Source organism: Oryctolagus cuniculus, chromosome 17 (assembly GCF_051225735.1).
Source record: "Oryctolagus cuniculus isolate XC-2025 breed Fujian yellow rabbit chromosome 17, ASM5122573v1, whole genome shotgun sequence".
Classification (NCBI taxonomy): domain Eukaryota; kingdom Metazoa; phylum Chordata; class Mammalia; order Lagomorpha; family Leporidae; genus Oryctolagus; species Oryctolagus cuniculus.
The window spans coordinates 7,094,235-7,120,321 of NC_142883.1; the positions used below are offsets into that span (position 1 = coordinate 7,094,235).

Below are 26,087 nucleotides of genomic sequence, written 5' to 3' on the forward strand. Positions count from 1 at the left end.
TGTGCTATGGACTCCGCCCACGACTGAGGTCACAAATGTGTGTCGCTTCCAGCTGCGGAGTTTGGGGTACCTTGTTACACGGTGACAGACCCTGAACCCAGAGGGGCAGAGAGAAGTGGGCAGAGGGAGCACTTGCCGGGGAAATGGGAGTTACCCTGAGACCCAAAGGAAGAGAAGGGCTTGGCCAGGTGGAGAGCCAAGGGCACAGCACCCACAGGAGCCCTGCCCTGGGGAGGGAACCCCAGCAACCACAGTGCAGAGGAGGAGGCAGCAGGGAGCGGCTTGAGATGCAGCGAGGGGCAGGGCCCAGGGACCTGCTAAGCATTTTTGCACCCCATCGTGTGAGCAACAGGAAGCAGTGAAGGTGCCAGTTGGGAGCCGCTGTCAGACTTTCTCGTTCAACCAGAGCAGTGATGGCCTGCAGCCCAGCAGCAGGAGAGGCCAGCGATGCCCGTCCTTTGTGCCCACGCTGGCTCTGCGGGGCTGGTGGGCTCGGCTGCCTCCTCTCCGGCCAGCCCCTCTCTGCACTGTACGTGGTTTGTACGTGGACCGCGTGGCGGGTAACGCGTTGAGCTTCTGGATCACCCCTTTCCAAGTGAGCGCAGGGGCTGGGGCCCACTGTGGGCCATGTACAGTGGCTATAATTTCCCCAGGTGTTACCATCCCGTGCAAGGTGCAGGCTCCCCTCCCTGGCACGGGCGGAGGTGTCCTGGGGAGAGTGCCTCAATCCTCAGGCACAGCCGAGTCTAACAGTGACCCAGCTGTTGCAGAGTCAGGACGGGAGATGTTGCAAATTCCTTCTTACCAGAGACTCTGTCTTGCCGTGCGGGCCAGCCTGTGACGTGCCAGCTGGGTCGTTCCTGCTCCGCCCTGCTGACGGCAAGAGGGTCCCGGAACTCAGCTTCTGAAACCACCAAGTTCCCCCCAAACCTTATTCTCGGAGAAGTGGGATCTTCTGACCACTGTTGTCTGTCCTCTTCCCGTGCATTTGGTGCCGTTAGTCGCACAGAGCAAGGTGCACGTCAGGCGGCTTCCCTTCCCCGAGGAGCTGCCCGTTGGCCTCATCTCCTCTCTCCCTGGTCTGTCCGTTCCTCTCTGCCACGCAATCCATTCTGTCTTCACATCCGTCCTGGTCCATTTCCTGTGGCCACAGCAGGCTACCACAGGCTGGGAAATTTATAAATAAAGGGCATTTCTTTCTCTCTCGTGCTCCTGGGGGCTGGGGAACCCAAAGTCAAGGTGCCCAGGGCCCTTGTCCTGCGTCGTCCATGGCAGAAGGCCAACAGGCAAGTGAGCACACACCCAGACAGAGGGGAGGGACCGGACCTCACCCTTCGGTCAGGACCTGCTCTGTGTGGAGGACAATTATCCGTCGGTGAGGGCAGAGTCCCCACAGCTGGGTCACCTCTCAGAGGTCCTTCCAGCGCCACATGACAATTCCATCTCAGCATGAGTCGAGGGTCCTTCAGACCGCAGCAGCAGCCTGTGTGCTGAATGAAACTCAAACAAACCTCTTTTTTGGACAGGCAGAGTGGACAGTGAGAGAGAGAGACAGACGGAGAGAAAGGTCTTCCTCTTGCCATTGGTTCACCCTCCAATGGCCGCTGTGGCCGGCAAATCGCGCTGATCCAAAGCCAGGAGCCAGGTACTTCTCCTGGTCTCCCATGGGGTGCAGGGCCCAAGCACTTGGGCCATCCTCCACTGCACTCCCGGGCCACAGCAGAGAGCTGGCCTGGAAGAGGGGCAACCGGGACAGAATCTGGCACCCCGACTGGGACTAGAACCTGGTGTGCTGGCACCACAAGGTGGAGGATTAGCCTAGTGAGCCACGGCGCCGGCCTCAAACAAACCTCTTGAAGTCCGAATTTGAACACCTTAGGGGACCAGGTGATTTGTGTAGGTAGAAGACACTTGGAGGGTGGGGCCTGCGGGTCACTGGAGATGCGCCAGCCAAACACAGACCTGCCTGGCCCCTGTGGGACTGCTGTCTGCAGGTGCGTGACCCGCGTGCGTTCCAGGACCATGCTGCTGCTCTCTCGCTCGGGCTCTGTCATGACCTTTGTATCTGGGAACCTTGGTGTGAATCCATCCTCACCCCAGCTTTGCCCACACACTCTTCCCCAGAATGATCTCCCGACAGTGGCAAACCTGCTCATCACTCCCTCACTTAAGGGTCTCGCCAGAGCCCGCCACGTGCAGCCCACACACCTCGGAGGGGATGTCAAAGCCCTCTGTGCTTTGTCCCTAATACCCTCTTGTAGTTTGGTGCCATCACTTCCCCCCAAACCTGGGAGCTTCTCGAGCCTTGCTTTGATGGTGGTTCTGACAGGTGCACATGGTGGTTCTGACAGTGAGGTGAAAGGCAGTGCCAGGAGTTGGGCCCCTGACATCCATGTAGGAGACCAGGATGGAGCTCCTGGCTCCTGGCTTCTGGCTCCTGGCTCCTGCCTTTGGCCCAGCCCTGGGGAGTGAACCAGCAGATGAAAGATCTCTCTTTCTCTGCCTCTACCCTTCCCCCTGTCTCTCATTATCCCCCTACCTTTCAAATGAATAAATAAATCTTAAAAAAAAAGGATGTCTGTAAAGCATTTAAAGTAGCACCTGTCATACAGGAAATACCGTGTCCATGTTTGCATTTGTAATTTGTGACTGATTATTGGTCTGGTGCAATGGGTTCCCAAGCTTAAATGTGTATCATGATCATCTGGAGGGCCTTGTGCCCCACTCCTGGGGAGTCTAAATGAGTAGGTCTTGGGTAGGGCTCAGAATTTACTTTCCAAGAAAGTCTTTTTTTAAAAAAAAGATTTATTTATTTATTTGAGAGGTAAAGTTTCAGAGATAGAGAGAGATAGAGAGAAAGGTCTTCCATCTGCCGGTTCACTCCCCCCAATGGCCACAACAGCCAGAGCTGGGCCAATGTGGAACCAGGAGCCAGGAGCCAGGAGCTTCTTCTGGGTCTCCCACACAGGTGCAGGGACCCAAGCGCTTGGGCCATCCTCTGCTGCTTTCCCAGGCCACAGCAGAGAGCTGGATTGGAAGGAAGCAGCTGGGACTTGAACCGGCGCCCATATGGGATGCTGGCACTGCAGGAGGCAGCTTTACCCATTATGCCACAGCATTGGCCCCAGGATTGAAACTTCAGCCTGAGTTTGAGTGGGGGTAAAGCACGTGTAGACCGCAGCACCTGCCTTGCTCCATAGTGTGGCTCTTTTCCTCTCCATCCTCGAATCCTTACCGGTGAATGGAGTTTCTCATCCTAACTTCCCTCACCTTAATCTTCTGTTCTCAAGAGAAGTCAGAAAACAAGGTTGAAGTCTCTGTCCAGCCATCTCCAAAGTTTGGGAGAGCAGACGTGGGAGGTGACGTTGATCATGCTCATAAATTACTCACTGCGGGCAGCAGGGGCCATGCGTACCACCAGACCACTCCCCCACCCCTGGTCACGATTGACTTCGTAGTCTGAAGGCCTTGATGCCCAGTTGGGCCCCTGACATCCTTCAGACTGCCCCCGGGGAATCAGGTTCCTTTATGATGGAGCGTGTCCTATAACGAATGCAGGTGCGCTTGAGAAGGTGTGAACTCTTTCACCGGGTTGCTGTTCTATGCTTCCCAATAGCCTGCCTCCTCCTAGCAGGGGGCGGCCAATGAGCGTGTGCTGGAGTGAACTGAGGGTGGAGTCCGAGCTCGGCCTGTTACCATCCAGGTGTAGGCCTGCTCCCCGGGACAGCCTCACCTCGCCGACAGTTCACCTGCTCTCCCGTCTCCTCACAGGACCACGCTGTGCCTCACGTGTTTGTCCCCAGAGTGCTGCTTTGACTTGAGTTTCAGGCCTCCACTGTGCTTCCCTGTGGTCCTGGGGCAAGTGCACAGTGACTAGGAGACTGGCCTGGGATGCACCCCACAGCCTTGCTCTCCTCCAGCGCCCGAGAGTAATAAGGAGTGGAGCGTCCACCACTTGCTGTCCGGTGCCATCAGGGCGATGACAGCAGTGCAGACCGGAGAGAACACGGGGCTGAGAGCTACGGCCTTGTCGCTGATCCCGTCGCCAGGCGCACGTTTCAGTTGCTGGGTTTGTGGCGGTCCCTTTCCACTGGCCGTGCCTCACCCTCTCCCACCGACCTACCTCTCTGGGCTTGGGGCCCTGCCTCGGCGTGGTCCAGGACTGAGGCTGAATGGGGAGGCACCGTCCTTCTTCAGTGGGTACGGCTGACTCGTGCCATCTCCATCAGCTGTTAGATAAGGTTAATGCTGGGCTACAGAAAGACCCTCCTGCCTCTCAAAATTGTATAATCCTTTAAAAAGAAAAACACGATTCATCTTATCTATTTGAAAGAGTGGCAGAAAAGGAGAGAGAGAAAGAGATCTTCCATCTGCTTACTTCCTCAAATGGCCACGATGGTCAGGGCTATGCCAGGCCAAAGCCAGGGGCCTGGAACACCAAGTGGGTCTCCTATGTGGATGCCAGGGTCCCAAGTGCCTAGACCATCTCTGCTCTCCCAGGCACGCTGGGGAGCTGGACTGGAAATGGAGCAGCCAGGACTGGAATCGGCGCTTCAACAGGGGATGCCAGCACTGCAAACAGCGGTTTAACCTGCTGTGTCATAACCCCAGCCCCATAAAGTATAAAATCTTATAGATCCTTCCTGAGCACGGGTTACTGAGTATGCCTGATGAGAGGTGGATTTGGGGAAAGCAGTACAGCAAAAAGAGTTGAAAAATGGAAAGATGCGGAGTGTACCCTGGGGCTGCTGGTGGTTGTTGGATGTCACTCAACTTCCTTGACTCCTTTTTTTTTTTTTTTCCTCTTCTGTATCTAAGAAAACAGATCAATGCTGAGTAATTGTAAGAAACCCTGCAGGTGCTAATGTGGCATCATCCTCCAATGAGAGAGCTCTCTGGAGAAAACCCTCGATGCCCAGGCAAAGGATGGGCACACCCAGCACAGGCAGCGGCAGGCACCTGTTGGGAGCAGGAGCGATGCTTAGTAGAGGGGCTGCATCAGGAGCGTCCAGGGGAGGGGTCCAGGCAGCAGGGAGTACATAGCCCGGACTGCCAGTTTGGGCCTCACCAGTGACGAAGGGACTGGTTTCAGGCCCAGGGATGAGGTTTAAGGCTTCCTGACTTACTAAATGTAGGAACCAATGATTAATAAATGAACGGCTACTTTAACATTAGGGTGACAGTACTTCATAAAATGGGTTGTCCCTGCCCTCGTGGAGATTGTTATAGTCCAGTGGGGAGTGGACATTAATTAAAAATTACACAGATGTGAATCCTCAGGCCTGATAAATCTCCCCAGAGCAGAGGCACGCGGTGCCACGGAAGCCGCGCTGCTCCTGGTAGGGAGTCCAGGGGAGGGCGAGGAAAACCAGCTGGGGGCGGGGGAAGTGGGGGCAGGGTGACATTGGGGTTAGTGGAAGTGTGTTTGGAGAGGTGAGTTCAGCTGGACGAAGACTCTGTATACCTGATTTTTGCTGCCTTCAAAGTTATCTTTTAAAAAAAGATGCATTTATTTATTTGCATTATTTATTAGTTACAGATAGAGCAGAAGAGACAGAGAATTTTTCCAACTTCTGATTCTCTAGCTAGCCACCTGCAACAGCTGAGGCTGGGCCAGGCTGAAGCCAGGAGCCTAGAACTCACACGTGTGTGCCAGGGACCCACACACGTGAGCTGTCCCCTGCTGCCTCCCACGGTGTGCATCAGCAGGAAGCTGGAATCAGAAGCGGGGCTGGGCCCAAGCCCAGGCACTGAGATGCTGGGCGTGTTTGTCTTACACACTGCACCCAGTGACTGCCCGCAGTCGCTCTGCTTGATGGGGCAATCCCCTTGCACGTTTAGGGTTATGACAACAAACGTGACAAATGGTAAACGCTGGCCCAGGGCTGTTTGAGAGTCTCTGCAGGTGTGTTTGTCCCAGAAAGCTGACACAGATCCACTGTGCTACACTTAAAGATACAGGATGGTCTGTGTGGTCAGAGGCTGCCCCACATCACCACTCCCAGATCCCCATCCCTTAACCGCGTCACCCGTGTGGCTGTGCACCCCGCTTCCGGCTCACACACAAGGAAGGCTCCTAAGCAGGACCCACAGTGGCTGTGTGAGCCCCCCGGTCACTGAGGGACGCTCCTGGTGTCTCCTCGTCATGAGAAGCCCTCCAGAACTGAGCTCCTTGGCTCTCGGGGACATGGCAGGGGTGGGGGCGGGGGGCTCACTTCCGCCTCGAGTCCCACTTTCCTGTCTTGACGGGAAGGCAGGATGTGGTGTATAAAATAAGACACATACGTGGGAGGGTGCACAGCGCATTTGCCTCCGAGATTGGGATGTTTCCAGGAAGGCAGGAAGAGAAAGGCAGAATGTTGCAGGCGCAGACTGTGGGGTAGTCGCCTGGAAGAGCCGGGCCGGAAGGCACGTGTGGTGCCAGTGGTAACCGGGAACGGAACTTGGCCCCGCGGAGCCGCTCACGGCCTGGGCTGAAGCTCCCCGCACGCCTGTCGGGGCGGGATGAGGCTTCCGTCGGCTCGTGTCCAAGGCCCAGGCCCTGGCTCCCGGCTCCCCATGCGGTACATGACTGTAGCCAAGGTTGCAGCCCAGGCCTCGGCGTGTGCTCCCTGCGCTCCGGGGGCGTTTCCTGCCCATCTGTCGGTTTCTAATGTGCTGTGATCCAGGATCGCCTCTGACAAGGGGAAGAGAACCAACTTTCAGCATCCTGAACAGTGGCTTTGGCCCAGCCTAGTAAACTGTGCGTTCAGGGGCTGGTGCTGTGGCACAGCGGGTTAATGTGAGTGCCAGCCACGTGCCTGGGAAAGCGGCGGGAAATGGTCCTGGTGTTCGCTGCCACCCATGTGGAAGACCCAGGTGGAGTTCCAGGCTCCTGGGTTCAGCCTAGAAACAGATGGAAGGTCTCTCTCTCTTTCTCTCTCCCTCCCCCCACCATCTCTGTGTGTGTGATTCTTTCAAATAAGCAAATCTAAAAGAATTTAGAAAACAAAGTTGTGGGCCCATGAAAGATCGTTTCCAGGCAACCGAGTGCACTTATCTTCCCAGCCCGGGGTGTTTTTGCCCATCTGTGGGTGAGTGTGCAGCGTCTCTGAGTGACCCGGCAGGCCAGGAGGATCCCGACGCCTACTTAACATACTCTCAGAGCTCACCCGACCCAAGTGAAGGGTGAGAAACATGGTGGAGTACAAGCACCAGTTTGCCTGGCACCCTGGAGCCCATATCCCCCAGGATCCTGCCCCCCTCTTGGCAGCAGCTGTATGAAGCCACCTCTGACCTCCCTCCACCCCCCTGAGCCCTCAGCCTGATCACTGCACCTCTCTCCTCTCGGAAAGCCTTGGGCCACCCCAGGAGGAAGCACCTCCACTCACCTCTCTGTGCACTGGAGCTCAACTGAGGTCACAAGTCATCCTTAGGCTTTCTCCAGTCCCCTTTGGGCAGTGCTGGTGCCTCTGCAAGCTCATGACCGCTCCCCTCCCCTCCCCTCCCCTCCCCTCCCCTCCCCTCCCCTCTTCTCTCCTCTCCTCCTTCCTTCTTCTTCCTTCTTCCGTCTCTCTCTCTCTCCCTCCCTCCTCCTCCCTCTCCCTCTCTCTCTCCCTCCCTCTCCCTCCCCCTCCCCCTCCCTCTGGCATTCTCTTGCCTTTTCCTTTCTCTTTCTCTGGGTTCTTCTTTCCCACCTACTGACATCTCTTCTAGCTTTGGAGGAGAGGAGAAAAAACCTCTCTCTGATGAGCTCCCCTCCACCTCTCCTCCATTCTTCTTTGCTTGTCTTCATCTCCAGACTTTTCCGAAGTCGCCCTGTGCCCTAGAACATGACCCCTTCCAGCTGTGCTCCCGTGTGGACTTTCTGGTGGCAAACCCGCTGGCTTGGACATCCTTGATCTCAGCGCTCTGGAGTGCTTCATTCGTACTGTGCTTTCCCCCCCTACTCAGAGTCTGCCCCACATCCTCCTCTTCCCGCTGCCACCTGCCTCTGCTTTTCTACCTGCCCAGCAGCTGTGGGCAGCTCTGCCCTGGCTTCCACTGGACCCAGAGTTCCGTGCGGCATTTCCTCATTTGCCATGGGGCCGTCGAGACCTCCTCGCTTCTTGGAGGAGTCAGCTGCACCTGTGTCTTCCTTCTCGGTGCCTGTTAATTCTTCAGTCCATCCCAGCCTGACTGGTCCACCTGTCATCCGCAATCGGTCCCTCTCTTCCTGCCATTTCTGCATTGAGGTTCTGTTTGATCCGTCGTCTTTCCCTGAGTCTCCTTCCCCATCCTGGGCGTTTTTGCCTCCCTCCTGAATGTTGATTTCCCCATCAATGACCACGACTCAACCTTCTCTCCTCTGTTCTTGGTCCTGTTGTTTATTGCCTCCCAATCATCTGTCTGGGTAGCTTTGTCTGCCTGTTCCTCGAGCTCCAGACACAACACTGTGAAAGCCCGAGCCCACATCGTTGGCTGTGATCTGTCCCCATGAGTGTCGGAACAGTTTGTATTGGTGACAGAGGTGAAGCCCAGGGAAGGCGAGATACAGACGTGCCTGCTGGGCTTGGTGATGAGAGCCTGGGCCGAGATGATGTTGTGTGGGTTGGCAAGAAAGAAAGGGATTAATTTGAGAGAATCTATTGATGAAGATATAAAGGATGCTGACCCATCCTCGAGGGGAGATCGAAGTGAAAGGGCAGCTGCGGTCAAAGCGGGAGGGTGAATTTGTGAAGCCCCAGGGTTGCCTGGATATGTTCTGTGCCTCGCGCCACCCCGCCGAGGTCCTGGCACTGCGCAGGGCATGTAGCCGATGTGTAACAAATGGTCACACTCCGACAGTGCTGTTGGGCCTCCTCCAAGAGTCAGGGCTCCCAGTCAGCCACGTCGTCACGAGGGGAGAGACAGTCAGTCCCCTCCAGCCCCGTCTTGCCCAGCTGTCATGTTCAATAGATTCAGCGATGTGAATTCATCTCTGACTCACAGTATCTGCAACTTGAACGTGTTTATGGGCACTTAACCTCATCACGGGCTGAGAAACATCCCTGCCTGGGAGTAGAAGTATATATGGGACTGGCGCTGTGGCGTAGTAGGCTAAACTTCTGCCTGCAGCACCAGCATCCCATATGGGCGACAGTTCGAGTCCTGGCTGTTCCTTTTCCCATCCAGCTCTCTGCTGTGGCCTGGGAAAGCAGTAGAAGATGGCCCAAGTGCTTGGGCCCCTGCAGCCACGTGGGAGACCTGGAAGAAGCTCCTGGCTCCTGGAGTGCAGGGCTGGGAGCGAGCCGTGGTGGCAGAGGCAGCTCTGGGTCTGGATGCTCCTCGGGTCAGGCGGGTTGTGCCAGCAGTGGGCGGAGTCGGCAGCGCAGGCACTGCGGTGGAAGTGAGCCATGGACGGAGAGGAGGGACAGGAAGATGCTGCCGGGACCAGACGGAGCTGCGGGGGTGAAGGTGAAGGTTGTGGCAGCGGCTTCCTCCCCACAAAGGTTGCAGCCAGGTGGGCAAAGGGGCAGGGCAGTCTCCTAGTGTGTGTGTGCACTCGGGAAACGAGAGGAGGCGGAAAGTGCACAGGACACAAGGGAGGTGCAAGGCCTCCAAGTGCATCTTAAAGGCCCACCCGCCAAGTAGAGGGAAAACATAGACGGACACCAAGGGAGTGTGTGTGTGTGTGTGTGTGTGTGCGTGCACACATGCGCCAGGAGCCTGATCCGGTCCGCTCCCTGTGCCCAGAAAGTGGGTGATTATTGGTCTGGCGAGGTTAGGTGAAAGGGTGGGTTCTCTCCTTCCTCACTCATGCAGCTGGGGAGCAGGACAGTAGTGGGGAAAGGCCTCTGCACTCCCAGAGAGAAGCCAGAAAACTCAAGTGGCCTGGAACACGTGGACTTGACCCCTACTACTGCTCTCTCTTAGCTGCCGTCTCGTTCTTCGACATTGAGTTATCCGCTACCCCAGCCTGCACCAGACGAGGGAGGAAAAACCAAGCGAAACCTGAGAAGGACCAGGTGCAGGTGCCCCCGACAACGGGGAGGCAGGGAGGCAGATGTCCCGGTGGCAGTGAGGCGGATGTGAAATCGATGACTGCCTGTCACTCAGGCAGGCGCCACCTCCGAGGACAGACCAGCTGGGGGTGGCTCTAATGAGATCCTCTCCTGCCTCAGGATGGCTGAAGCCATCACTCTTCCATGCAGCCGCACAGTAATTAATGTTTCCAAGACTGTTCTGAGTCACCAGTGCAGAAATTAAACTGAACGAGGGACGCAAGATAATGAGTATTGCCTTTGCAAAGAACTTCTGTCAAAGCAAAGGGAAGTACCAGTGGATAAGGGTGGACCCCGTGCTAAAGAGAGAACCGTGTCGTTTAGACCATCTGGCTTCCCCCGTGGTTCCAAGGAGCAGACAGACTCCGCCCGTGGGAGTGTATGCCAGCTCAGGACTAGCTCACTTGTGCCCTGCCCCTGAATCCCCGCAGCCCGCAATAGGCACCGCTGGAATCGACCTGCCACACTGACAGTCAGCACCTGTGTTAGTCACCTTTGGAGGAGCTACTTAGGAAAGAGACTGGCTCCGAGTCCAAGATTGGCCAGCCCGCTGTAGCATAGTGGGTAAAGCCGCCGCCTGCAGTGCCGGCATCCCCTATGGGTGCCAACCTGCTCCACTTCCAATCCAGTTCTCTGCTATGGCCTGGGAAAGCAGTGGAAGATGACCCAAGTCCTTGGGCCCCTGCACCCACGTGGGAGGCCCGGAAGAGGCTCCTGCTCCTGGCTTCTGAGGTTGGCAGAGGCAGAGGGATGGCCACACGGAGAGCCAGGAAGCAGAGAGACGCAAATGCACACTCTGTTCGTATTGTCTCTGTGGTCCCTTCTAACACAGCCACCGTGACTCCCCCATCAGCTTCAGCCCAGCGACCTAATCCAACCCATTCCCCTTCCCAGACCCCGCCTTCCAGTACTGAACATCGGATTCCGTCCCACCCTCCATCCTTTAACCATTAACACAAGATAGGATTCACGCATGAGTGTGGGGAGCTGAATCCCACCCAGCCGTGCCGTGTCCCACTGGATCCAGGGGTGCGTCTTCAGGGTGGTCCCATGTCGCTCCCCCTCTTCGTGGAGGAACGACACAGGACCCTGCGCTGTTCTTTCGTCTGCTCGGCCCTCCCCGGGTTTGCTGCTGGTTCTTCCCGGGTTGGCTACTATCCCTTCCACCTCCGTGGAAGGGCAGTTCCCCCTGGCCACATTCCCCACTTCCGCAGGGGAGCGGCACACCGCCGGCCGGCTCTCTGGGGGCTGCACAGGTGTTCCCTTAGATGTTCCCCTTAGATGTTCCTGGTGCGTGCCGTCTCTCTCCTCCTTTATAGTCCTCCTCTGCCAATCCCAACTCGGCTGCCCACACGCCGAGTACGCTGCTCTCCAATCAGGAGCAAGTCCTACAGTTTATTGGTTGAACTGGAGGCAGCTGTGCGGAAGCTGTTTACTTCTCTCCCAGCGCCATATTGTGGGAGAGCAGATGCATAGAATAAGTCTTAATTCCAGTAACTCAGTCCAGTCCGGGCTGCTCCCCACAGATCCCCCTTTCTTTTTATTTTTTGGCGTTGATACGCACCTGTCTTCGGTGTCCCGCGGCACACACTCTGCTCTACTTGCTAGAGTTGCCACAGGTTCTTACAAGTCCTATCAATCAGGCAAACCGAATCCGGGTCCTCTCTTCGCCATGTTGTGAGGAGGTTTTCAGGCGCTGATGCGTGCCTGTGTTCGGTGACCTGCGGCTCACACTCTGGTCGAGCCGCTTGCTGGTGCTTACCGCCTTAATCAGGCAGACCGAATCCAAGCCTCCTAATTGCTGTATTGTGGGGAGGCCTTACTGATGTTAATTCGTGCCTGTCTTCGGTGACCTGCGGTGCATAAGCTGCTAGCCGCCCGCAGGTGCTCATCGCCTCACTTAATCAGGCAGACCGAATCCAAGCTTTCTCATTGCCATGTTGAGGGGAGGCCTTTCTATTTCTCTATTTCTCTATCTCCGGGCATTCCTATTTCCCCCATTTTACTTCTATCTTCCAGCATTCCTATTTCTCTCATTTTACTTCTAAACTCCTGTTTCTCTTATCCCCGCAGCTTCCCGGCGCCCGCCCCGCGGCAGCTTCACGGCTCCGCGCGGCTTCCCGGCGCCTCGCCCCGCCGGCGGGCTCCACCCCGAGGCTGCTTCTCGGTGCCTCGCCGGCTCTGAGCCGCTTCAGCCCGCGCCTCTCTCATCTGCGCGGCTTCCCGGCTTTGCGCGGCTTGGCTTCGCGCGCTCCGCGGTCTCCACGCCCTTCGCGTCTGCACCACGGCCTCGCGGCAGCCCCGTTCCCTATCTATTCACGCCCCGTGCTCTCTCTGCACGCGGCGGCTTCCGCGGGTCACACAGCGTAGCTTGCGTCTCCGCCACTAGCATTCAATCCAAGTTCCCCGGGCTAGCCTGGCGAATTCAACCCAGCATACGTCTCCGCCCCACGGTTTGGCTTCCCGTCCTTTGCTCCCCGGGCTAATCAGACGGATCCCAATCTGGCTTACGTTTCAGCTTCTGGTTTCAACTTTTCGCCCCCTATTCCCGGGCTAACTTGAGAATCCCAAAGTGGCTTTTGTTTCCGCCTCGGCCTGCCCCCCGCGGCTTCAATTTCCCTAACATTTTTCTCTACCCGGTATGTTTCCCCAAGCTTTCTTCCAACAATACTCCTCCCTCATTTCTCCTGGCCTCTCCCCACAGTCCGCATCTGAGTCTGTTTGTTCTAGCTTTCACTTTCGCTTTCGACCTTAGAGATTTCTCCCAGCTTCCCCCCGTAGTCCGTATCTGAGTCTATGCCTAGGCTTTCAATAGCTTCTTCCGGCACCTTTTTCGTCCGGCTTTTCCCTAGGCTGTTTGCTAGTCTCTCTCTCCGATATTTTCCACTTCTCCCCGTTTCTTCCCTCCTAAGTTTCATATCCGTCCTAAGTTTCCTATCCGAGTCACGGCACCATTATGTCGCTCCCCCTCTTCGTGGAGGAACGACACAGGACCCTGCGCTGTTCTTTCGTCTGCTCGGCCCTCCCCGGGTTTGCTGCTGGTTCTTCCCGGGTTGGCTGCTGGTCCTTCCCGGGTTGGCTACCGTCCCTTCCACCTCCGTGGAAGGGCGGTTCCCCTGCCACATTCCCCACTTCCGCAGGGGAGCGGCACACCGCCGGCCGGCTCTCTGGGGGCTGCACAGGTGTTCCCTTAGATGTTCCCCTTAGATGTTCCTGGTGCGTGCCGTCTCTCTCCTCCTTTATAGTCCTCCTCTGCCAATCCCAACTCGGCTGCCCACACGCCGAGTACGCTGCTCTCCAATCAGGAGCAAGTCCTACAGTTTATTGGTTGAACTGGAGGCAGCTGTGCGGAAGCTGTTTACTTCTCTCCCAGCGCCATATTGTGGGAGAGCAGATGCATAGAATAAGTCTTAATTCCAGTAACTCAGTCCAGTCTGGGCTGCTCCCCACAGTCCCAGCTGTCACAGATACGGCCACCAGCCTGCAGCAGGGTTCCCAGGGCGGTGGCCAGGGGAGCCCCTGGGCATGGCGGAAGCTCGGTTGTGAAGGACTGGGGCCCTGAGCGGTTGGTGGTCCAGGCTTGGCACCGTGGAAGCCACTGTGGAGAAGACAGTGCCACTTGGGCGGGGTGGGGTGACACAGCAGGGGGTCCCTGGGCTGCTCAAAACTAGCAAAGAAAAAGGGCCAGACTGGCAAGGAGGAACAGGTTTGCCAGCCCTCTAAACCAGGAGGTCCCAGCTGGCCAAGCAGGTAGCATCAGCTCCCCCCACCCCCACCCCGCCGCCCACTGGGGAGCCAGGCACCATTATTCCCCTGACAATTCCCCTTACAGTTAGACAGGCATGGATCAGAACAGACTGCTACAGCCAGGGTGAAACAGAAGAGACAAGCCGAAGTGCCTGGGCCTGGGGGAGAGAGAAGGAGAACGTTGGCTCAGCTCCAAGCCCCTGAGGCCAAGTGGGACACTGGCAGAGAAAAACTGAAGACTAAATGGCAACTGTGTACATTTAGATCCAGGCAGACGGGAGATGCTCCAACCAGAGGCCGCTGTGTCCTCTGCAGAGAAGAGTTTTAATTTTTGAAATAAAGCACAGAGGGAGCCCCGTGGCCCGTTTGTCTGCAATTAACTGGGTCGCTACCTGGCTGATTGGATTCTTAGAGCCAACTGCTGTGCCCCGTTAATGCAAGACTGGGTGTCCCCTGCAAGGCATGGTAAAGAGGGCCTTGGAGGGCTCAGGTTACTCCAGGGAGGTGAGGCTCTGGCTAACTGAATTCTGTGCCACTCCGGGGTGACTGTGCTTTAGAATGAGGGCCTGTAACTGGAGATTTGTTATTTGGTTGCCTGGAAACTACAGCTTTTCCTACCCAAAGCCATCACCAAGTGCTTCTGGGGAGTCTAGATGACCTTCTCGGGAGCCTGGCGTGGGTCAGGGGAGCAAGAAGATGGAGACGTTGGCGGTGACCATCCCACCGCGGACGGCGGGGTCCCTGCAGAGGCAGCCGCCTGTCTGTTCCCCGTTTCTGGCTCCTGCTGCCTGTTGCAGCAGCACTCATTTGCTTCTCCCGGGGCCTCGTCTCCTGGCAGTGTAAGGATGCCACTCACTTATAGAGGAATAGAGGAATCAGGAGAGACGCAGGGCCCTCAGCGGCTGGTGGAGGCCCCAGCATTGTCCTCACACACACTTCTCTGGCTCTGCTGGCACTGGTCCTGTCTCTTGGGCATTTTAGCTCCATGCCCAGGCTCCTAGGAGGCATAGATGCCTGTGACCACAGGCTGCCTCTCTGGGCCAAGCGGCTCCTCCCAGCTCAGCAGCCCTGGGGGAGGTCGGCGTTCTGTTGGCCAGCTCCTACCTCCCCTCCTACCTTGTCCGTGGTGAAGCTGGGACATTTTTTTCCTGGTCTACAGGGCCAGGGAGAGTCAAATGATTCAGGTCCTATTCTGGTGGCTAGGGAGATGGTCAAGGGCAGCTGTGGTCAGCTTGCTGCCGAATCACAACCTATGCTTTTAGCCACACCGGAATGGACACCACACAGTGCCATCTTGTACATGGTGAGTGTGTGTGTGTGTGTGTGTGTGTGTGTGTGTGTGTGTGTTGGAGGAAGATCACCTCTTCCTGTCTAGTGAAGACACATTTCTTTTAAAAAATTATTTTAAAAAATTTTATTAATATATGGAGAAAAGGTTTCATGTATTTCGTAGGTACAGTTCTAAGATGATAGGCATACTTCTCTCCCTCCCTCCCTCCCGACTTTTCCTTTTTTTTCTTTAACTGTAATTTCAGTCTCCTCTGTAATCACAGGCTTCATTCATCATTCACCGTCATACCCAACAAAGACAGCCGTGTCGCGAGAGCAGCACCACATTCACAGCGGGGCAGCAGTCTGTGGCCCCGCACGCCCCCCGAGACGCATCACAGCAGCCCACTTGGGCCCAGGCTCAGTCTAACCAGCACTTCCAGGCGCAGGAACATCCGTGCAGGTCTCTCTCTCTCTCTTTCTCTCTCGTCTGCCCCTTCTCCTCTTTGCCTTCAGCCGTTCTTTGTCTTCATTTGGCCCACTTGTTCATCACTGACACATCACCCACTGGCTGTGGGCTCTGCCCGCACGCCGTCTGCGGCTCGGCCAAGCTCGCCTTCTCCTCCCCTGTCTCCCGCAGGCTGCGCCCGGAGTGGGAGACGGCCTCGCTGATTTTTTTCCTCACTCCTCCAGAACAACAGGCGGCATCTTCTCAAGCCGGGTGTGGCATCCAACACAGAGGCTTTGAACCCGTGGATTGTGCGAGGTCCAAGGCAGGGCTTGGATCCCCTGTCCTACGCAGCTTAGAGACCTGGGATTGTTGTGGGGGAGGAGGGAGTGTTAATTTTTATTCCAGGTCCTTGCTATGCACCACGATGAGAATTAGTGCTGACATATATAAAGTGAACTTTATGCAAAAAGTGAGGAAGTGAACACACACTCACACATACACACACACACGTGAACAGGGGTTGCCCCACACACAGAGGGATCTGTCATGAGTGGGTAGTGGTCCCGGTGAGGAGGAGGGGTGGGTGAGGGGAAGCAGAGCCTCCCAGCACCTCCTTGTATGAGGCATTGGAGGGGCTCCCTCTGCAGGCGTGAAGCCGCCTGGGAGTTTTACGAGACCTCCATAACATTCCACGTGGGACTTAACACACACGTCCGCTTGGTGCCTTCCCCCCAAGTCCCCGACGAGAACAGATGCATCCTGGGAAAGGGGGCGTCTTAATGGACAAGTAGGAGAGTCGAATTCCACGGTGCCTGCAGCTTAGCTGCCTGCCTGTCCCAGATCAGAATGGAAGAGGAGCCCAGAATATGAAACGCGGACAGAATTGGGGAGGAAGATGTTTCCAGTGTGCTGAGCCTGGGGGCACTGGAGGGCCTGGATGTGCAGGTGGAGGGGGGTAGTGCTCAGGCGTGAGGATGAAGGGACACACAGATGGGTACCCCAAAGACAGGGCAGAGGGCACGGCGGCCCTGCTCAGCCCCTCTGACGTCCAGCGCCATTGGAAAGGGCCTTGGCTTTTCCCCCCGGGATGTCATCCCGTCTGGACCTTGGGCTTAGATGGCAGAGGGACAGCAGGAGGTGGCGGGCTGCAGGGCTGCGCTGGGAGGAAGCCCCAGTCTCTGCAGGGAAGGTGTGGGGGGCAGGGAGAGACTCACGCTGTCAAGGCAGGCAAGGGCCCACTCTGACGATGACTTTATTGTGTTTTTTAAATGAATAGGGCCGAGGTGTTACCTTCTCCTTGATTGTTTGACAGCTAAAAGATAAAAGTCACTCTCTCTGTAAGTCACACATCGATTTTTCTCCTCCCTGCATTGCAGTGGCTGATGATGGACATGCTACAGTGTGGACTGTGTTGTTAGGGAGCTGAGCCCAAGTGCCGGACTACTCGTTGTTACATCTTCACTTTGATGGTGCCTGGTGGGAAAGCAGACCCGGGCCCCATCAGTCCCCGGAGACTCTCCGCTCAGGCTGGCCTCCTGCACGGTGCCCTGGGGGCCAGGGGTGGCGTAGCTGATCCTCCCCTGGGTCAGCTCCTAGCAGGCATCACACACGTGGCCAGCGTTGTGGCACCGCAGGTTGGGCTGCTGCGACGCAGGTGTCCCATGTCCGAGTGCCAGTTCGAGTCTCGGCTGCTCCACTTCTGGTTTTTTGATTTAAAGATGTATTTATTTATTTGGAAGGCAGAGTTGACACAGAGACAGAAAGAGAGAGAGAGAGATAGGGAGAGGGAGAGGGAGAGGAAGAGGAAGAGGGAGGAGGGGTCTTCCATCCGCTGGCTCACTCCCCAAATGGCCGCAACAGCAGGAGCTAAGCCCAGGAGCCAGGAGCTTCTTTCTGGTCTCCCATGTGGGTGAAGGGCCAAGCACTTGGGTCATCTTCCACTGCTTTCCCAGGCGCATTAGCAGGGAACTGGAAGTGGAGTAACCAGGACTCAAACTGCACTCAGATGGGATGCTGGTATTGCAAGTGGGGACTTCACCCACTATACAATAGCTCTGGCCCCTGCTCCTCTTCTAATCCAATTTCATGCTAATGTGCCTGGGACACGGATGGCCCAAGTAGCTGTGTTCCGGCCACCCATGTGGGAGACCTAGATGGAGTTCCTGGCTCCTGGCTTCAGCCCAGCCAAGTCCCAGCCATCGTGACTATTTGGGAAGTAGGCCAGCAGGTAGAAGATCTCTCTCTGTGTCTCTTCCCCGCTTTCTCTGTCACTCTATCTTTCAAATAAATAAATGTTTTTTTTTTCTTTAAAGTGTAGTGTGTAAGGTGATTCTCAGTACACACTTGTGTGCTTGGTTCCTCGCTGTTCCCTGACAGGTAGGGCTGCTTAAGGATTTTTGTTGTTGTTTAAAGGTATAACAGGTTTCTTTTTTCTAGGTAAGGATTTTTCTTAAAACAAACAACACATATAAAAAAGCATACAAACAGGACCTGGCATGTAGTAAGTGCTAAACGATGCTGGCTGTTCTTTTTAGCATCTTGAAGATGAATTGTCACCAAATTACATATTTCCGGCAGTCTCTGGCAAGTTTGCTCCGGTGCAGAACATGGATGCACACGCCAGCCCCGGCTGCCTCCCAAGTGCAGGGCGTGCACGTGTTTGCCGTGAGCAGGAGCTCTACACGCATGTGCAGAACGAGTACCGTGGGCTGTGAACTAGGAGGCCGGAAGCAGTCCAGGTTGTTCGCGGCTGTTCTTGGCGGAGGCCCAGTGCTAGTTCCAAGTGCGAATGTGGCCCTTCGGGGCCTCTGCTGGGCGTGTCCCTCCACTGGCCAACACGGTGGTGGATCAGCTTAGCTCCTCCAGGAAGCAGCTGCCAAGAAGGGGTTGGACATGTGAGAGATCTACGGGGGGGCTGGCTTGAAGGGAGGGAGCCGGAGTTGGCAGACTGCACCCCAGGCCTGGCGCCCACCCGGGAGAGGAGGGCAGAGGAGGGGGGCGGGGGGAGGAGGAGCGTCCACCGTAGCACAGAACCTAGAGTAATTTGCCAGGCCAGTGGGAGCCTGGACCTAAAGTGTCCCCTAAGAGGAGTCCCGTGTCCTACTGGCGTGGACATACTCTGGTGTCCCCCATGCTAAGTCACTGGCTCGGAGCAGTTGGGGGTGGGAGATGTGGGAGTGGGCCCTGAGGGGCAGCAGCTGGGGCTGTCAGACACCGACCGCCCCTCAGCAGGGGCTTGGAAGGGTGCATCTTCACAGCCCCTTCAAGTGCGCGAAGGGACCCCACCTGGGGCCGCACAGGCTGTGACCAACGGGCTCTGCTCCTCTCTCCCCTCACTGCAGTTCCTGTGGCTCCTCTGTTGGTGGTGGGTACAGCTCTGGGTGTGTTTGCTGAGAATCTGAGCAAGCCCTGGGGGTGACCAAGGGGGAGGGAGTGAGACACGGGCAAGGGTTTGTCATGGACCAGTTGTAGGACACCATCCTGGGGGGCCCGTGCTCTGAATCTAGGCAGATCCAACTGTTTTTCTAGATGTGGCAGCGAGGCAAACTCTGAGTCTGTTTGCTGCCACCAACTGCACCCTGGAGAGCAGCAGGAGACATGCAATTCAAGTGCTTGGGTTCCTGCCACCAACTGGGGGACCCAGACTGAGTTCCAGGCTCCTGGCTTCCATCTGTCCCAGTCCCTGGGTATTGTGGGAAGTTGGGAAAAGAACCAGCAGAGGGGAGATAGATCGATGCCTTCTTCCCCTCCTCTGCCTCTCCCTCCCCTTCTCCCTCTCCATGTGTCTTTCTCTGTCTCTTAAATAAATAATAATAAAGCAGTTTCCAGTTCCCAACATGCATGCAGTCTATCCACCAGCATCCTAGGCTGCCTATAAAATGATTCTTGAGGCAGTAGTTGGTCTGACAGTTAAGACTCCAGCTAAGACGCCCATGTCCCACATCGGGGTACCTGGGTTGCACGCTCAACTCCAGCTCTGGACTCCAACTTCCTGCTAATGCAGACCCTGGTAGGCAGTGACGATTGCCCAAGTGATTGGGTTCCTGCCACTTGCGTGGGAGACCTGGATGGAGTTCCCAGACCCTGGCTTTGACCCAGCCCAGCCCCGCCCCGGCCATTGTAGGCGTTTTGGGAATGAACCAGCAGAGGGGAGCTCTTTTTTACTATCTCTGTCTTTAAGAGTGGGCTTTGGCAGATCTAGTGGTGGGAGAAGCAGAAGAAGAAAGCCTTGGTTTCTGTCTCCGATGTGCGCTCGGCCCTGGGTGGGCTGTCCTTTGCCGCTGAGGCTCCTGCAGGCTGTCTGGTGGCCTAGGGATGGCCGCAGGGACAGAGGTGCTAGGGATCCTTGAAGGCAGTGGCATTTCATGTATCCCTTATCCATTTACCTGTCTGTGGGCTTAGCACGCAGAAGGTGACGAGTGAAACAGAGACAGGCCTGCTTACCCAGGGCTGATGGTCAGTGCAGCAGACCGAGGCTTGCCCAGGTCCGCGCCGGCGAGGCTCCGCTGACCGGCTCACCAGAAACAGCTCCTCACAGAGCAGCTTCCCGGTCCTGCCCTGTGTTTCTTCGCGGCACTGTCACTACCCGACATTAAATTCCGGTCTCCTCTGTCTCCCCCTACCAGAGAGGAGGCTCCAAATGGGCAGGGACGTCTTCATTGAAGGCTGTCTCTCCAGCAGCTAGAGCAGTGTCCGGCTTCATTGTCAGTGGTGAGTAAACGAGGAGCGTACAGGCAAGAGAACTGCGGGAGACATGCGACTGCAATTGTGCCCAAGACAAGTAGAGGGCGCTGTGAAAATGTAGACGGCCACTTCCCTGAGGAAGTTGTCCATACACTGAGATCGGAGAGACACGCGGGTGAAAACTTGGTGGACAGCGTGGAGGGAGGAGCGGCCACTAGCACAGGGAGTCATGGTGCAGAAACCCCGGATTTGGAATGAGAATGGCTACTTGGGAAGCCCAGATGGGCTGGAATGCAGGTGGGCGAGGGGAGGGAGGTGGGGCCAGACGGTGGGAGGTGGGGGCACCCCAGGCCCTGCTCCTTCTTTGACTCCTCCTGAGTGCAGAGGGGAGACGCTGGAGGGTGTTCAACAGAGAGAGACGCTGAGGTCTGCGTTTTCCAAAGACCCCGCTGATCCACCGGTTCCACTCCTGTCGCTCCCCGTCTTCGTGGAGGAATGACACAGGACCCTGCGCTGTTCTTTTGTCTGCTCGGCCCTCCCCGGGTTGGCTGCTGGTCCTTCCCGGGTTTGCTGCTGGTTCTTCCCCGGGTTGGCTACCGACCCTTCCACCTCCGTGGAAGGGCGGTTCCCCCTGCCACTTTCCCCACTTCCGCGGGGGAGCAGCACACCGCCGGCCGGCTCTCTCGGGGGCTGCACAGGTGTTCCTTCAGATAGATGTTCCCCTTAGATGTTCCTGGTGCATGTTGTCTCCTCCTTTATAGTCCTCTTCCACCAATCCCAACTCGGCTGCCCACACGCCGAGTACGCTGCTCTCCTCCGATCAGGAGCAGGTCCTACAGTTTATTGGTTGAACTGGTGGCAGCTGTGTAGAAGCTGCTTCTCCCTTCTCAGCGCCATATTGTGGGAGAGCAGATGCATAGAATAAGTCTTAATTCCAGTAACTTAGTCTAGTCCGAGTTGCTCCCAGTTGCTCCCCACACACTCCTAAGTGGTCTTTCAAAGAGCTCATAGAAAAATGGAAGTAAAAGGAGCTCGTGTTGGTGTAAAAGATACTAGAAATCCATGCATAGCTTTTTCATTAGGCCTTTTGAAAACCTCTTATACACATGGACTGCAAAACCTGTTTTTGAAGTTTATCAAAAGGATAAACTTCATTCATTCATTCATTCATTCGAGAGGAGCAGAGAACACTCCCATCTTTGGTTCACTCCCCATTTGCCTGCCGTGGCCCTGGGCTGGCCTGGGGACTGAAGCTAGGAGCCAGGAACCCGATCCGGGTCTCCCACATAGGTGACAGGGACTCCTTGAGCTAGCACCTGCTGCCTCCCAAGGAACCCGATAGCAAGAAGCTGGAGTCAGGAGCCAGAGTCGGGTGTGGGAACCCAGGCACTCTGATGTGGGGTGTGAGTGTCCCAAATAACCGGGCCCAAGGCCCAGCCCCAAACTTCTCTCTGAATTCTGTTTTCATGAAGTTTTTGAAGTACTCTCATATGTGCACCGTGGGGCCATGGCTCCCTCTGGGCTAAGTGGCTTTCTCCTTTCCACAGCTGAACAAGGCATGGCAGATATGGCCTGCATCACGTAGTGCTTTAGGCGCCGTCTCAGTCGATCCTCACCTCCACAGTGTGGCAGAGGTATTATTACCGCCTCCCTGGTCCAGCGCTGAGGCCCCCGGGGCCCTGGGACAATAAGCAGTTAGCAGAGGGACCGTCAGCCCAGCTGGTAACTGACCCACGACTGTGGGACATCCTCATCCTCCATAAGATCCCGTGGCCTCTCCTGTTACCAGGACCTTAGTGACTCCTGTCCCTGCTCTGCCTGGCCCCAGGCTGGCCCCCGGAGCAGCCTGGACCGGCTGATAGCTCAACTCCTGTGTGGGCTCTTGAAGTTGATGGGAAATTTCCTGTTATTTTGCTTCTAGCATTGGGTCATCTTATGAGTCCGATGGTTCTTTGTTAAAATGAGAAAAAATATCTCCTTTGGGATACCTTAGAACACAAAGAAAAAACTTGACAAATGTGTGTGTGTGTGTGTGTTTAAAGATTTGTTTAGAAGGCAGAGTGACAAAGAAAGAGAGACAGAGACATAGAGAGATCTTCCATCTACCAGTCCACTCCCCCAAATGTCCACAAAAGCTGGGGCTAGACCAGGCTGAAGCCAGGAGCCAGGAACTCCATTCAGGTCTCCTACGTTGGGGGCAGGAACCCAAGTCCTCGGGCCATCATCTGCTGCCTCCCAGGCTCATTAGCAGGGAACTGGATCCTGCGTGTGGAGCAGCTGGAACTTGAAGCAGGCACTCCTGTAGGTGGTGGTGTAACCTGCTACGCTACACAACATAAACATGTTGACACCCACTCAAAAAAATGGTTGCGTTGTGGTTAACCGGTTATTAAAGTTGAAGGCTGTAGAGGAATATTGCTGGTGGCTTTGTTTGGGAGGGCCCTGGCTGGCCCAGCTCCCCAGACCTCCTGGGTACAGCTGTCTGCACGCCGGTGGCAGGAACCCCTGGTCAGATCTGATTCCACTGTCACCAAACAGATGACCCCTTGAGGTTGGTCTGCAGAGACGTCATACTAAACTCCCCTCCCCACCCATACACCTGATGACTTTTCCTTCCCAACACTGGCTACCAATAAATGTGTCATTAGCTTCCACAAGGACCAGACCCAGACTCCTGAGCTTTGAGCACAGACCTCAGTAACATGGTCCCTGGAGTGACGTCTGCCCCGCCCTTACTCTGCCCGGCCCCAGCCATTCATGGGCTCTCGTGTGCACCACGAGGCTCTTCCTGGGACATGAGACAGAAGCTCTTGGGGGCGCCTTAGGAGGAGGGCCCCTGAAGGGCACCCGGGGTGGGGCTGCAACCGTAAGAGGAAAGCTGTCATGCCCCTGGTAACCCTGTGACCCCGACAAGTCCCACTGTTGCCCAGGCGCAGGGTGCACTTCAGTCGTGGTCCCGGGTGGACCAGGGAAGTTGGAGGTGGGGCAGCGTTACCTTGCCCCTGGCAAGCATGGAGGAGCCTGGCCTCTCCTCCCACAGCCTCTGTGCCACTCAGATGGCCGGGCGCTTGCCAACCAAAGGGGAAGGAGCAGCATACCCTTGCCCTGAACACTGGCCTGTCTGAATCACAGACTCTTTGAGCCCCCAGGCCGTCTCCCGTGTTCCCAGGAAGTCAGCCATGAAGACGGAGCCTTCCTTCTCCTCCTCCTCTCTCTAATTCTGCCTTTCAATTAAAAAGAACAACAGCCACGTGCAGACCACAGTTTAGGGAGAGACCCCCTAGAAAGCCACGGTGCTGACCTGCTGGAGGTCATGGCTCGCTCCTTCCTCCCAAAACATTTGGTGGGGCCTCCGAAGTCAGAAGCGTCCCAGTGAGCCACAGTGACCGTCAGTGCTCCCGGTCAGATGCAGGTGAGGTCAGGACTGCACTCCGGCTGTGTGTAGTTGAAGAAGGGGAGTTTGGTCTGTGTGGGGAGCTCGTGGGGGGCTGAGCAGAGTCAGCTCTGAAGGGGGTGGGGCTGGGGCTGCCGACAGCTTATCCGTGGACGTCCGCTCTCTTATGGGAAGGCCAGGCCAGCTCATTTTCTCACGTGCCCGAGCCGCTCCTCTCTGTGCGTCCTCCTGCTGTCCGTGTGCGTCCACCGCTTGCCCCAGCGAGGAGCTCTGGTATCTGAACAGTGCATCGCCTGTGTTCTTTCCTCCTCGTTATGGAAACAGCGTGGCCTCATCTGCCGTCCACTGACTCCTCCGTGCTCTTTGATGTGTATTGATCTGCCCGGTGCACGTTGCTCGTCAGCTCATCACATCAGCCAGCCGACGGGGTTCCCTTTCCCTACGGATGGATGGCGGTGAGCAGGGCTCCTGGACCGCACTTACCCTTGATCTTGGACCAGTGGAAAGAGCAGAAAGTCAGGACTGGACAGTTACTGGTTCAGAATGTCGTATGACCCGGAACAAGTCATGTAACCGCTCTGGGATCTGACTTTCTTATCTTCAAATCGCATACACGGATCCTATCTCCACCCCATGGCGTTTGGAAGGATTATGTTTGAAAATGTGAAATAAAGCGGCCAAAAAATAGCAAGTGCTGAAAAGACGTTTCTGCGTCCCCTTCCACCGCTTCTGGCTTCCGGCATTTCGTTTGCGTGAGGACAGCTTAGCAGGGCTTGGGCGTTGGGTGGCCTGGAGTGCAGTTTGGTTCACGCGATTTACTCTGCTGAACTTGGCCGACTTCTACTGGGGCACGCGCTCTGCCGCTTGCATTGTCTCGTAGGTGAGGTCAGAGTCCCCGGAAATGGGTAACAAAATGGCTGTTGACTGAAGTTCTGTGGTCATGGAACAGGGGACGTTGGGAGGCAGGTGGTGCAGTGACGCGGGAGGGGGTGTGGGTGCTTTCTTCCCGGGAAGAGCAGGGGCTTCAGTGGCCATCAGAGGACACTTGTAGGGATGGGAGTGGCTGGCTTCCTTCTTTGCAACTACACACTCTCAACAAGAATGAAAAGAATGCATCCATGTTTTTAAATATGGACGTATTTTAAATTTTCAGTTTATTTGAAAGCAGAGAGACAGAGATCTTCCATCTGCTGGTTCACTCCCCAAATGCCCACAACCACCATGGCTGGGCCAGGCCAAAGCCAAGCTTCCGGAACTCCGTGCAGGTCTCCTACATAGGGATCCAAGTACTTGGGCCATCAGCTGCCTGCCCTCCCAGGGTGCACTTCAGCAGGAAGCTGAATCAGAGGGAGAGGAGCTGCGGCTCAAGCCACACACGCTGATGAGAGATGCAGGCGTCTTTACTGCGCCAGACACCTGCCCCAGCGCATCCAGGGCTCACCACGTCAACCCCACTGATTTCCCAAGGCATCCTGTAAATGGTTTCCTGATGGTGCGGAAGATTTTGCTGAATTATTATTTTTTCCTTCCGTAGCACTACTAAGCATGGTGTGTGCATGTGTGGGTGGCCAGGGCTAGAAATCAGCTCAGCTCAGGGGCTGTGGGATTGCTCAGTGTCCACATGGAAACCAGGGTTGTCTCTCTGTCCTCCTGCCCAAGACCCAGCTTCATGAATAAGAGGGGGCAACAGACTTAGATCAGCCAGACTCTTTGCTGGAAGCAGAATATTTTCCTTGAAGTCTTTCCAACTAAATGTGCCCTGCAAGACTTGGGTTTCATGAGACCCTTCAGGAATATGCAAACCAGGATTCCATGACCAAAGACATTTAGAGTAGCCAGCATTGTGCTACAGTGGGTTCAGCCTCTGCCCGCGACCCTGGCATCCCATCTCCGAGCGCCAGTTCAAGTCCCAGCTGCTCCGCTTCTGATCCAGCTTCCTGCTACCGTGCCTAGAAAAGCAGTGGAGGATGGCCCAAGTGCTCAGCCCCTGCACCGCGTGGGAGACCTGCATGGGATTCCTGGCTCCCAGCTTCAGCCTCAACCTGCCCCGTTTGTTGTGGCCATTTGAGAAATGAACTAGCAGATGGAAGATTCTCTTTCTCTCTCCCTCTCTCTGTTGCTCTGCCTTTTAAATAAATAAATAAGGCTTTTTAAAAAAAGACATTTAGACATTTGTGTCCTCTGTTCTTTTCTGGAAGATTCTCAAAACACCAATTAGAAACATCTATTTGCACACACACCAAATATACAGGTGAACATATTATGTGCACAAGTAAACATCTATGTCTGTATGCATTAATTTACATCTGTGTGTATAAACATTGAAGTATACTCCTGTGCACACATTTGCCCCGTGTGTGCACATGTGAATATACACGTGTGTGTACATGCACACATATGTATTTAATGACAGATGTAGTCGGCAGAGCACTTTCTTGACAAGCTTGTTAACAGGTAGCAGACCTGGCACACACACCCCCCCTCCAGGATCCACCCTAGGAAATGCAGGCCCAGACCCTTCCTGCTCAGCTGTTTTAGGTGG

The 26,087-nt window shown here is 55.8% G+C and overlaps 1 protein-coding gene across 18 annotated transcripts in view; it reads left to right on the forward strand.

Annotated features, from left to right (window-relative positions):
- The window catches only part of SLC39A11 (solute carrier family 39 member 11), a 443,645-nt gene that overhangs the window by 333,728 nt on the left and 83,830 nt on the right, over positions 1 to 26,087 (forward strand). For 3 of the 18 annotated variants that reach the window (XM_089317658.1, XM_089317657.1, XM_089317659.1), the window contains exon 7: positions 23,870 to 24,246. The exons of the other annotated variants lie outside the window; for them this stretch is intronic. In XM_089317658.1, coding sequence (XP_089173784.1) covers positions 23,870 to 23,922 — 53 coding nt within the window. In that variant the 3' untranslated portion in view covers positions 23,923 to 24,246. Of the gene's footprint in view, positions 1 to 23,869; positions 24,247 to 26,087 lie in introns of those variants that run through there. 18 annotated transcript variants of the gene reach the window in all.